We start from the raw sequence: 13,881 nt of genomic DNA on the forward strand, positions 1-13,881 counted from the left end.
ATTCAAGTGTTTTATAATTATAATAAGATCTGCTATATTATAAAATTAAGATATACTTTTGGATTAGGTATATATCTTATTTTAAATTTTATATAAATTTGAAAAAAAAATCCCGTTGAGCTCATCAAATTCCCGGGCTTTTTCCCGGTGATTTCAAATTCCCGGGTTTTTCCCGGTTTTTCCGGATTCCCGGGTGAGTGGTCACCCTGTAATTGTTTACGGTACATTTTTTTCATTTTTACGGTACGCTTTTCGAATGTTTACAGAGCATTTTATATATTTCAAGATAATTTGTTAGATAATTTAAGGAAAAATGATCACTTTTTTAAGGAGCATTTTTCAATTTTTCAACATGAATCTTTCATGATGCATTTACCATTTTGCCGATATTGTCGTCTGATATTTTGTGCTTTTATATCCTACATATAAATCAGGCCCATATCTCACTTTGCAATCTAATCACGATTGATTTACTTCTAATCCTCGTCTACTCGGGTATTTTTAAATAGGGATTGGAACCATTTTGCTTAAAATTTGGTTGGAACGAGGGCTTTGGCCAATACATAAAAACGGTAACTGCTTGCACACTTGTTACAGAACCATTCTAATGCTGTATTAGTGCAAAAATCTCCGTACGGTACTGATTAAATTCTTTGCAACACGAACTCTTCCACACACAATTTTATCTTTACCACATAATTCTAATTTTCACGGAAAGAGCTATCCGAAAAACCTTTCCCAGAAACTCGAACATTTCAAAAGATTTCCCTTCTTCAATCAATAAATCGTTGGAACTAACTACAATTATTGATTAGCGCTATTATATAGCCACACGTAGTAGCCAAGTTTTTACGCCATGTTATGGGAACAAACATTTCATTAACGTTTGTTTGATCGCATAAACTGTCGTATGCATATTTTGACCACTTCAATCAAAGGAATAATAATTAATTCCCGCGGCCTTAAAATAACTACTAATATTGTCAATTTAGACAGATTAGTTCATGTATTTTGTTGATTGATATGATGATTCGGGTAAAATTAATAAAAATGCGTTTTCCCAACATCAATGGAGCTGGTTGTTAGGTCAACTATGAAATCATGGGCAGATCAGTCCCATCTTCTTGAAAAAATATGTTTCCGAAAATATTCCAAGCATGTTGATGCCAGGGTGTCTTCTAAATGAGTTTGTGGCCACTAGAGGCCTTTCGGGAACTTGTTCTTGATGACTGTTCTGGTTGATATCCATCCTATGGTTTCAACTTTTTGGATAACATATTTCCGAAACAATTCCAAGAGTTTTAATACCCATATTGCCAGGGTTAATTTTAAATGAGTTTTGACCCCTACGAGCCCTCCGGGAACCTGTTCCAGAATGACCGTTCCGGTTTATATCCATCCTATGGTCTCAACTACATGAATAACATGTTTCAGGAACAATCCCAATAATTTTGAATCTCATATTGCCAGGGTTTATTCTAAATGAATTTATGGTCACTTTTTAGGCTTCCGGGAAATTGTTCAAGAATGCCCATTCCGGTTGATATTTATGCTATGGTTTCAACTACATATATGAATAACATGTTCCCGAAACAATTTCAAGAATTTTAATACCCATATTGCCAGGAATGAATTTGCGGCCACTATAGGGCCCACGGGAACCTATTCCGGGATGTCCGTTCCGAGTCCATATGATCACGTGGTCCTAATACGTTGAGAAGTCATAATATCCTCAAATTTTCTGCGAAAATCGACTCGAGTCGAGTCAAGTACAAGCAAGGATGTTAACGATCATTCAGTAATTTGCGTTCGATCATTTAGTAGTTTGTCAATAACACATTCCAGAAGCTGAATTTCAAAATATGTTGTATGGTGGACTTCTAGTGCGAAATTTTTTCTACAACTTTGCCTAATGGTTCGTTATTAGAATTCAACTAATAACTGAGTTAAAGCACTAGTTGCAGTAACTTAAACTAAATGATTGGAATTTTGTTATCATTTAGTCTATGTTACTGAAACTATAGCTATAACTCCGTTACTAGCGGAATTCAAAGAACGAACCATTAGGCAGAGTTGTAGAAAAACCTTCGCACTAGAAGTCCACCATACAACATATTTTGAAATTCAGCTTCTGGAATGTGTTATTGACAAACTACTAAATGATCGAACGCAAATTACTGAATGATCGTTAACATCCTTGAGTACAAGACACTGAAGACGACCATACAGTTGTGGTCGAAATACGTATCTGCAAAGATAACAAAAATTAACTGGTGGAATTAAATGGACAGTACTTAATTCGTCTTAGACGGTTTAATACATTCCACTAAACGAGCTTAATCTATTTTTCTCAACAATTATGATTTATTTAGTTGAAATTTATAAAATTTATTTATTTGTTAATGTAGACTCTTCTACTGAAATCATAAGTGGATTGTTAATGAAACACAATATGATTCCAGGTTTGATGAATATTTCAAAGATAATTTCTCTGCATTATTGCCAAGGTTCATTATCTTACTATAAACCTGAAATAGAAAGTAGTGTTAGACACAAATGGAAATGAGATGTTAGACCAAAAAAATTCAAGTAAAGAAAACATAAAAACATAAAAATCATTTAATGGAGGCACTCTAGTGCCATTTGACTTTCATGAAGTGTCAAAAAGCATCACAACAGATCACAGTTATGTTCTATTTAGTATAATTATCATTTGCATGAAATATATGAACAGAAAATATGTTCTTATATTAAAAATCCTCTTTTAAAATCATTTTTTCACTTGCCCCACAAATTGAAACCGATTTTTTTGTTTTCCAAATATTTTGTATACTAAAAGTATTTTTCAAAGATCTTGTTCGCAGGCATATAAAGCTTGGATAGATGATTCGTTATGTCATAAATATGATCAATTTCAATATTATATTCAACTTTTATGACTTGATGAACATGAAATATACGATTTCCTTTACCCACTTGCCCCACTGTACCTTATGTTAATGTCAAATTTCTCTCATCTTATTTTCATTTCATATGATACCACGTCAAACACCTAGCAAAAGCTCGTAATCTGAATAGGATATAACAATATATTAGGGGAAAATACGGCTTTGGCAGGTTTTGTTCTATTATTGGCAGGGGGGTTTTTGTCGACTAAATTTTATGAAATTTGGCCACAATATTCTTTGATATGCAAAGAATCTTTAGGCCAAATTTGAGCATAATCAGTCATAAAAAAACCCCCTGACAATAATAGAACAAAACCTGCCAAAGCCGTCATTCCCCCTACGATCTTTTTTTTTATATGATTCAAGCATACCATCACTCGGCACTGAATGCGCTTGTTCCGCAGCTTGAAGTATGTGTACATTGGACGGGGACAGTCGTTATACTTGGCGTATTTGTACAACATCTCGACCGGTGTGGCCAACGGTTGATCCCATGAAAACGGTTCTTTTTGGCGAACTGTAGGTGATGTTGCACCTGATGTTAATTGAACAGATGATGTCGGGGACTACAAAAGGAAAGTTATGCATACATGCAGGGAAAATGTTTATATAGGGGCTTACCTTTGATTCTTCATCGGCTGATTTGAATGGAGTTATCTGTTGAGTAATTACTCTGGCTGCTTTCTCTAGATCCACTTTGTCAACTTGCTGTTTAATCTTCAGCCGATCTTGTAGTGTTTTTTGTCCGGGAATTGTGGGAAGTGGGACCGTAGTATGATTATTCACCTCATAGTCAATGCAATGGAAAACTTTTGGCGTTTTTTGAACTGGCGGCGATGTTGGTGTCACGTCTTTTGAGACTCGCAATCTGGAATTAACACTTTTGTTGTCCTGAGGCTGTACAGTAGGTGTCATAGCTGGTGAATGCTGCTGTTTGTTACATGTGTCGAGTGCCTGTTGATTGTCTTTGATAGAATACTTTGGCTTCAGTAAATTGTTTTGATCATTGCGGTAGTCTGGAGACCGAACAGGCACGTGTTGCTCTTGATTCATCCTATTTGTTACATCTAAATGCAACATTTGGGGAGGACGATCATTGAGCTTATGTCGTAAATTATTGGAAGGAAGATGGACATTCGCTGCCTTGATAGTGTCTTGTGTGATTTTATTGAAATTTTTTGTCGTGGAGTTATTATTATTAGTCTCAACGCGATTGTTGCGTTGATTGTTTTGAAGTTGCAAAGAGCTGTTGTAGAACTTATTTGGTGGTGGTGCAACTTTACCGATCATTACAGGTTTTGGATGATTAACATTGTTATTTTGACGATGGTGATTCGCCAAACCGAAACCATCAGAACTGTTCTGAAAGTACGACTTGAGAGGATTATTCGGATGCTGATATCGTTGATAGTACTGTGATTGCTGTAAATTTCCTCTCTGTACAAATGCATTTCCTCTGTTATTCATTTGTGAATAGATCTTATTGTAGGCACTGGGATTCCAACTGTTCCCTCCAGTTCGTTTTTGAGGTTGCCGCTGAATTGAAAATCCAGATTTTCTTGTCTTTGTGTTCTTCTGTGCTGCAACCATTTTAAGAATGTGCGCTGAATCTTTGCTGGGTTTCACAAAAATGACGGTCTGGAAAAGATAAAAAAATATTATGAACAACTAGGCTGACCATACGTACCGTATTTAACGGAACAGTCCCGTTTTTAAGACCTTATTTGGCTGTCCCGTCGTAATCTAAAAAATCCTCAATTTGTCCCGTTTTTTCATTGATTCGTCCAATGAGCTCCAAAATAATATTCAAACAAATCCATATTTTGGGCAGGAATTTAAAACCAAATACAAGGAAAATGGACGAAATCTATCAAAAAAGTTTGATATCTTATATTATTAGTGTTGATTTAAAAGGATTCTATCTATGTCGTTTTGGATTTTGCATGGATCAGCTTTTCTTAAGGTTTTAAACAGCTAATGACAACAGGTGACAACGGGAGATTTTTTGTACACTTCCATATTTCAATGACTTTTTCCTGCTTTTTTCGAAATTTGAAAAAAATATAGAATACTTCGCAAGAAAAGAAAATCGAAAATGAACTTAATCTGGAAATTAGAATGTCTGTCTCTGCGCTTCATTTTATTGACGTTGAGGCGTGACCTGATTTTCAGGATATACTTGCCTACCAAGTTACCGGTTTCGTTCAATCCACTGATGAAATTGGCCAAATTTTAATGCCTCCCTGACTTTTCAAATTCCGCTGATTTCATATGTGTGCGCGGGATCTTTGGGATTCCGTTGTTGAAAATTAGAATTTCGGCCCGATTTATCCGGCGGGAATCTCTGAGAGTCCGAGCTGTAAACCAGCCTACAAATTAGCCAGGATTTATTTTATTGCATGAGTCCCGCCTTTTTGGAAGCAATGGACATCGCCAACCATATTTATGGAAACAATTAAAATTCAATTTTATTATTGTTCTTTCCTTGTCGAGATTTAGATTCTTATCCGCAGATTTTCCCTCACTTATATTCATTACAAAGGGGGTTATCATGGGTACTTTGACTATTTTTTGTTGTAAAATATCTTGGCTGTGCATATGCATATGCACAGCCAAGATATTTAACAAAAAATGGTTTTCGTACAATTAATGCAATTATTTTTTTTTTGTTATTTTCAATTGTTCAGGATTGGAAAAGTTTCTGATATTAGTCAGTAAATTAATCATTAATGCATGTTTAAGACTGAATTAAAATAAAATTTCACATTTAAAAAAAAAACTTTGAATAATGAGTAATATTTTGTTCCTTTGTGTCTTTGTCCGCGCCCATTGAAGAATGAAATGTTTGTAGTTTAATATTTTTCCACAACTAACTTAATACAGTAGAAGGTTATGGTACACCATGGTGAATGATCCACTCTCAAGTCTCAAAATTTTCGCTTACACGAAAAATTAAAATTAAGCGCATAAATTTTGAAATTTTTACAGCTCTTGAATTTTATAACGAGATTTTTGACATGTCCCGTTTTGCGAGTGCGTTAATCCCGTTTTTCATCGAAATAATCTGGTCAGCCTATGAACAACTAGCTTTTACAAGACGTGCTTGGCTACGTCTTGGAGCGCATCCACCAGAGTCGTCATCTGGGTCCCTATCGCTATATCCGAGCCACTTCTACACCCGTAGTAGATATATTTAAACGGAAATGTAAAATAAGAACGCAACATAAAATGGTCGCGGTTCAGCGAAACCGCACCAAGCGCCTTTTTGGCTGACTTGTGATATGTAGGGTAATGATACTAAAATATCATAAAAGCGGATCTAAACAAGAAATGAACTGATTTTTATGTTTGTTTTATTAGAGGGATGACTAGGAAACTCTCAGACCCGTTCAGCATGAATCAATCCTTATTTTGTCACATATGGAATCGAAGGAATTAGAATTTTGTGAATTCTAATTTTATGGATTCTAATAGAGAATCTCCAAAGATGAGCCCTTAGTGATGAACCTAATTTTAAAATTCGAAATCACTTAAATAAAAATAAAAAAGTTCGGTGGACACAAGGTGGACTGTATAACTTCGAGACTTCTGAGCACGGTTCTTTGCGGGCGGACAACTCGGGATTATAGCGGTCGGAATAATTAGAAATCACGGTCTAAATTGAATTTAATAATCTCATTAAATCTCAGCACATTGTTATTCTTGTTCTTGTTATACTCAACGTATCCCCGGGCCGTGGCCAATCTACGTTGTATGACATTAGGCAATACGTTTACACTGCTGGCTTAAATTTTCAACGTGACGATTAATATATAGAACTCATGAAATCAATGTGAACTCGACTCGTGGAAAACTTATTCCAGGTTATCCGAGGCTTGTGATAGACCCTTTATCACAACGGACCTTTCCATCCACTGACTGGTAGGCTCGAGCGTCCCGTCCTCTGCTTCAGACCCATAAGGGGTCCGAAACAGTTCAGTTTCAGGGTAGTAAACTTGTGAGAGAATAGAAGATAGAGGAGGAGAATGTGGAGCGGCTTGTTGGCCGCTTCCGGCTCTAGCGACTGCTATGGAACCTATTTATTAGATAATTGTTTGTAGAGATAGAATCTTTTGTGTTTATGTACATGATAGATGTTCAGACAGTTCGGGATCGCTACGATAGAGTTTGTTATAGCTTAGAAACTTTTCAGATGATTTATACTTATGGTAGGAGGGAAATGATTGAAATCCTATGTCTGGAGATTGTCGATTGATGTAGATTGATATGGTAGAGGTACGTGCAGTTTGGGATTAGTATAATCCTGTTGGTTTTAAATTGGAAAAATAAAATAGAAGAAGGCAGGCTGGAGAGGAGGTAATGAGTCCGGATTGAAGAATAGAGTGCTCTAGTGACTGCTATAGAACCTATTATTTAGAGGATAGTTGATTGTAGAATGAGAAACGGCTGTTTTTATAGACATGATAGATGGTCAGGCAGTTTGGAATTAATATGATAGAGTCTATAATTGTATGGAAACTTTTGAGATGAGTTCGTGGTAGTGGAGTTTGGGATTAGTACGATCACGTTGGTTTAAGTTTGGAAACATAAAATAGAAAAGGAGGGAGCAGGAGGGGTGGGGGAACAAATACCTAACCATTTGACGCCGAAAGATTAAAATAATTAAACTGAAATCAAATAAATCAATTAAATTTTACACTTTTGGTCGAACTTGAGTTAAAAACGAATTAAGTATGTTACGAGTACTGATAACCTATGCTACTAAATAAAACTCGTGATTAAAAATGGAGGTTGGCATTGTTACTGCTCATCAAAACATAATATTATTCTAGATATTCTCTTAAGTATGAAAACTGAATCCTAACTGTCCCGAAACTGCTTTCACCATACTGCCGCCCAGAGCACAGCCGCCTCTGCCACTCATATACAATGTCCCTCCCACCGCCTTGACAGCTTCCAGAAGTATCTACCAAAAGATTTGAGAACTAGAATAAATTATTAACATGTCCAGCCATTATATAAAATGATTTGTTTAAGCAAATGCGTCATAGATGCGGGAACGACATCGCCATAAACAACACGGGACAACCATGCTCCACACGACAGTGCAACAATGCACCGAATCGGGGACCTCCTAAACTGTTCTATGCAACGCAGAGTTTTACCCTCTCTTGCGTTATGTGATGCTGAAAATAAGCTCCTAATCATTTGATGGCAAAAATAAAAATAAAATAAAAAACAGTCAAACAAAATTAAAATATTCTAGTCTAATTTACTATTCGGTCAGCCGTCTGACACCCGCGTTGAAAAATGTGTTCCAATGGTGCCCCCCACATAAAATAATAACGTGTGCTAATCACTAATGATACTAAAAGATTTAAATGGAATTAGGTATTGTTCCCGCTTATCATTTTAGCATCGCCAGGGGGAACTTGGCCAGTACCCACTGCACTTTTCTTTCCCTTTCCACAACAATTACCATCATTTGTGATATTTCAACGGAATCTTATTGGGAATTCTGAAAAGGCAGACAATCAATGCAGCTAGATTGCCAGGCAATACGTGCACATCGTAGCACTGGTGATGCATCACAATCGCATATATACAGGAGTATATGCACTATATGATGACATTGACCGGAAGATTAGATAAGCATTTCCCCCCAATAATCTCATTAAATCTCAGCACATTGGAAAAAAAACACTAAACTAGGGGCGCATCGTGATGTTGCTTCGTCGGTAGTCGGACTGAGAGTGATGCATAAAATGGAGGCAAACACGATTCAAAATTGTCTTCTCCTTCCACTAAACTAGGAGGCGCATCGTGATGTTGCTTCGTCGGTAGTCGGACTGAGACCGTATGACAGTTTCGTATGACAGTTTGCATAGTTTGCTCGTTTCGAGTCGAGATGCACAATGCCACCCCTGGTTTCATCAGTGCAAAGAACAACTCTGCACCAATCAGCATATCAACTTTGTTGGATTTGAAGAACGACGGATCGGCTAGTTGAATACCATCTGGGATTACCCAATAAGTGACATCGATGTTTGTTGTTGGGATTGCTCCAGTGACCTTGGGGGTCACCAGGCATTCAGCTGTCACACGGAAATCACTGCATCGGGATTGAAAATGAGCTTCCACCTTGTCTCGTGCCAAAGTCCTGACATTGTTGATGTCAGATATGGGAACATTAGCACGCTGCTTTTCCATTCCAAGAGTGTTGGCCATGCTTTCGGTAATGAAGTTCGCTTGGGCCAGAAGGGCTCTGCACTGATGGATTCGGTTGTCTCGGTCGGTCGCTAGAACTACTGCAGTTAGCAGTAGCACTGTTTTCGGAGCGTGGTCGATGCTCAGGTAGCATGTTGTCGTTACATTCTCTGACGAATCTTGTTCCTGTGGAATACACAATAAGGACGTCGATGTCGTTCCGAGATCCGCAGTTCTCGACTGTCTTTTTTTTTTTTTTTTTTTTGGTCTTTATTAAGGTGTTTTTTTAATCTACAGACTAAGTTCAACATCGAGATCTCGACTCAGTCGTTGCGATAATGGTTTTAGACTCCAGCTGGTTCGTAGGGTCGTCATGCAGTTGCGTGTGGTGTCGCTTTTGACATTTTTGGCAGGTCTTTGATGAAGGGCAGGCATTTGAGCGATGTCCCTTTCGGAGGCAGTTAAAGCATATACCTGCCGCTCGTACTTTCTCGAACTTTTCAGCACTCGACATTGTGTTGAGTTTGTTGCACTGATAGTTTCGATGGAGTGCGTCACAGAAATCACATTTCTCGTTGAAAATTTCGGCATTCGTTGTCGCTGCGTGTGATCGCTGGTTAGTAACCTTAGCTGTTGGAATCTGAATCTGCTGTTTCGGTGCTGGCCTCGTTGATGACTGCAAGCAAGCAGCTTCGCACCTCTCCAGCACTTGACATTGCGACTTTGGAAAGGCGATCGTGGGGCGATATTCTGGCAACTTCCCTGGTTTCAGAGATTGTTCCCATTGCTTACGTGTCGACTTGTCTAGAGCTGCAGTCAACAGATAGACAATCATCAACTCTGATACACCCTTCAACTCCTGGTTCAAGTACTCGAGACTCTCGACGTGGTTGATACATTCGTCGAGCAGGGATCGCAGTTCTCTGTGGGATTCGGATGTCATTCTCCTTAGGGATAGGAGACCTCGGATGTTTGTCTCCACAATTACACTGTTAGGATTACTGTTAGGATTGCCCATGCCTGTGCGTAGTTGCCTTCGTGTATCGTCTTTGCATCGAGTACACCTGCTGCCGCTCCGACCAGTGTCTTGTCTAGGCGTACGTTGCATCATGTTGGATTTTATCATTCACTGTTCTGCAATCGCAGGAAAATTTAATGAGCTGTTCTGCACTTTGCAGGATTGTATTTTCGCACTGTTCAAAATACATTCGCACTGAAAAATACATTCGTCGAGCAGGGATCGCAGTTCTCTGTGGGATTCGGATGTCATTCTCCTTAGGGATAGGAGACCTCGGATGTTTGTCTCCACAATTACACTGTTAGGATTACTGTTAGGATTGCCCATGCCTGTGCGTAGTTGCCTTAGTGTATCGTCTTCGCATCGAGTACACCTGCTGCCGCTCCGACCAGTGTCTTGTCTAGGCGTACGTTGCATCATGTTGGATTTTATTATTCACTGTTCTGCAATCGCAGGAAAATTTAATGAGCTGTTCTGCACTTTGCAGGATTGTATTTTCGCACTGTTCTGCAGCAGCAGGAATGTTTTCGTTTTTGCACTGTTCTGCCTCAGCAGGAAATCTTTTCGTTTTCGCACTGTTCTGCCTCAGCAGGAAATTTCTTCACTTTTTCGAAAACTGTTGCCCTCATGGTGACGCGTAATCAGAAGCTTAATCCGGTTCGTTACGGACCGTATGTTCGGTCGGGAAAAATCGAGTTCGTGGACACAAGGTGGACTGTATAACTTCGAGACTTCTGAGCACGGTTCTTTGCGAACGGACAACTCGGGATTGTAGCGGTCGGAATAATTAGAAATCACGGTCTAAATTGAATTTAATAATCTTATGTCGTTTTCGGTTATTGCTGGGTCGAACCTAGTTCTGCCCCGGATCCGCTCTAACAGCTGTCAAAACGTTCGGTTATATTTGTTCAGGTTGGATCGCGATCCGCACCAGATCCGACCCAAAACGAACGAGGTTCGCTCTGCCGATTTATCGAGATCGAACCTAGGTTCACCAATACATTCGAACACAAACTGTCAAACAGGTGTTTATATTTACGCTAAAGGAAAATGGAAACATGAAAGACACGGAAGGGTGCGGATGGGTATTTGACTTTAATCGTTTTGTTTCATTTGTTGAATTTATCAATTTTGTTGCTGTCTTGCACGTAAAATGGATTATTTTAATTGTGTGTTGTCTTCAAGTTTCTCTGATGGTGAAATGGGTTCAGATACCGACATATTTTTTGCAGATTACTTCAGACGGTAGCTCAGTTATAAACAAAATGATGGTTAAAAATTTTGATGATTTTTATTCACTACATATTACGGTGTGTATTCGAATTAATGCTTTAGGTATAATTGTTCTCTCAATGGGAAAATAGCGGATTGTTATTTATACCAAAATGTTCATACCATTATTTTATTCGTTATTGCAGCTCTGTGAATAATTTGTTTAAGGTTAAGGATTTAAAGAATATAAACATAATGTATTAACCCTTTATATGGCAGTGATAACTATATTGCCATCAACAAATGATACGTTTTTTTCTGATTATTTACAATAGTTTTATTAATTATTCACCTTGCAGAGGGTATATTTGCTACCTAGTAACACTCCAGATGATACTTGGCCAGAAAATAAATTCAAATGTAAATTTAGGAACAGTTTTATACGAATTGAGCATAATTTTAGAGTGGAAGAAGGATTTTTAGTTGTAATTCGTTAAAAAACCGACAAAAACATATTTTACCCCGTTGATATTTATTATGTTGAATCTCCTGTTATGTAGTGGAAAATTATGTAGAGAAAAATTATTTGTCTTTCTTGTATATTTGGTTTTTGCAGTTTTGGCGAAATCTCGGTATATCCCAAAGGATCCCCTCTTGGGTGGAAAATACAAAATGTTCTATTACATTTGAATGGCATAATTCATAATTCAAATGTAACACAATCACTGTTATCCAGAACGCCACTTAGAACCAGTATAACAGTTTATCGGGAAACACGGATTGGCATAATTACCGGAAATGTTCCAGAGCGCCAATTCCTTCACGGCAATTTACATTGCCGTCGCCATTCATCACAAGCTTCTAATCACATAAATTTATTGATGGATTAACTGTCATTGTTAAAATAAACAATTAACAGAAGAAAAATCTGACTTCCCCATTCAATTTATATAATAAGAAACAAAATAACACTAATAACAAAATTCAAAAGATAAAATCTGTATAAAATCTGATAAAATATTTATATTTCTGCCTATCAGCTGGCAGTGCGAATTGAAAACAAAACAGATGATAGGGCTTGAGATCTCACTAACACCATCATACTGACTCGATCCCGATTCGTTTTTCGTTCGGTTATTCAGAGTCGGGGTCGGACCTGACCCAGATCTAAAACCGAAAACGACATTATTAAATCTAAGCACATTAAAAAAAAAAACACTAAACTAGGGGCGCTTCGCGATGTTGCTTCGTCGGAAGTCGGACTGAGAGTGATGCATAAAATGGAGGCAAACACGATTCAAAATTGTCTTCTCCTTCCGTTGCGCGCGCTTTCGCACCGTTTCTAAATTTCCTCTTTCGTCCTTCTCGCTTCCTGTTGAAATACATAGCGTTTGCGTTGGCTGACTCAACTGTGGCGTACACGGTAAAGTAATTCCGTACGGAACAATAACTTTTGATAGAACAAAAGCAGCAGAAGCACAATTTCTTATTGAAGTGGCTTAGATTTTCATCTAAATTCAAAGGATCAAACACATTATTAAAGTAAAAAAAATAATAATCTAAAATATTTTTTTTTAAATAACTTTAGAATCCCTTGGAATTCTTTAACCCCCTAAGACCCATTTTTTTTATTTTCACTGCTCAAAAACACTTTCTTCAATCAATCTAACCTAGTGTGTTAAAATTATGATTTTTTTTAGAATTTTGCTTTTCAAGATTGTTGATTCATGCCAATTTTTCAGCACATTTGAAGTTTGAAAATTTTCATCCAATATTGAAATATTAGAATTATCAAAGTTATGGAACTTAGACTACGTTCAGATTATGAGCTATATCACTTGATATAGAGCATCTTGACATCAGTGTTTGTACATCTAGTTTTCACTGGAAATAATGCATATGGCATCTCATGTCAAGATTCGCTATATCAAGTGATATAGCTTATAATCTGAACGTACTATTATTCTTTATTTTCTATAAAAAATTAGAAAACATTCTGTATTTAAAAAAATGTTCACAAATCAATTAAAATGAATTAAAATTTTCCAAATAACAAAAATTAGATGGTTTTTTACAATTCTATAAAAAATAAATACAAGAGTGTCCATTATAGGATAATTTAGAAAAAAAAAGTTATTATATTAGTATAGAAAAATATTGGTGATGGCTGGCCCAATTATTACTTCCGGTCTTTTACTATACTTAGTATAGTAATAGTCAAGCATTCGTTCTACATATTACTAATATGGGGTGTTAGCGTGATGAATTGTTATATAATTTAAAAGAAAACAAATGCTAAGACCAAGTGCCACCGGTTGACTCCAAGCGGGCCAGTGCACAATGGTCCACAAAGCATTAAGTGGAAAAAGCTATTTTGACCCTTAAATAGCACAGTTAGAAAAAAAAACTTTGTTCTACAAAGTTGTTCCTAATAGTAAGGACCTTATTCGGGTGTTGATAAAAATAAGGGTGGTCCTGTTAATTCCAATCATTTTG

General features: G+C 37.2%; 1 protein-coding gene across 3 annotated transcripts in view; it reads right to left on the reverse strand.

Moving 5' to 3' along the window:
* The window catches only part of LOC134227543 (tudor domain-containing protein 7), a 123,063-nt gene that overhangs the window by 52,254 nt on the left and 56,928 nt on the right, over positions 1-13,881 (reverse strand). For 2 of the 3 annotated variants that reach the window (XM_062709108.1, XM_062709109.1), the window contains exons 3-4: positions 3,570-4,586; positions 3,320-3,514 (exon numbers count right to left, since the gene is read on the reverse strand). In XM_062709108.1, coding sequence (XP_062565092.1) covers positions 3,320-3,514; positions 3,570-4,586 — 1,212 coding nt within the window. The remainder of the gene's footprint in view (positions 1-3,319; positions 3,515-3,569; positions 4,587-13,881) is intronic. The other variant, XM_062709110.1, reaches the window with a different exon arrangement.

The sequence above is a fragment of the Armigeres subalbatus genome, chromosome 3 (assembly GCF_024139115.2).
Source record: "Armigeres subalbatus isolate Guangzhou_Male chromosome 3, GZ_Asu_2, whole genome shotgun sequence".
NCBI lineage: Eukaryota > Metazoa > Arthropoda > Insecta > Diptera > Culicidae > Armigeres > Armigeres subalbatus.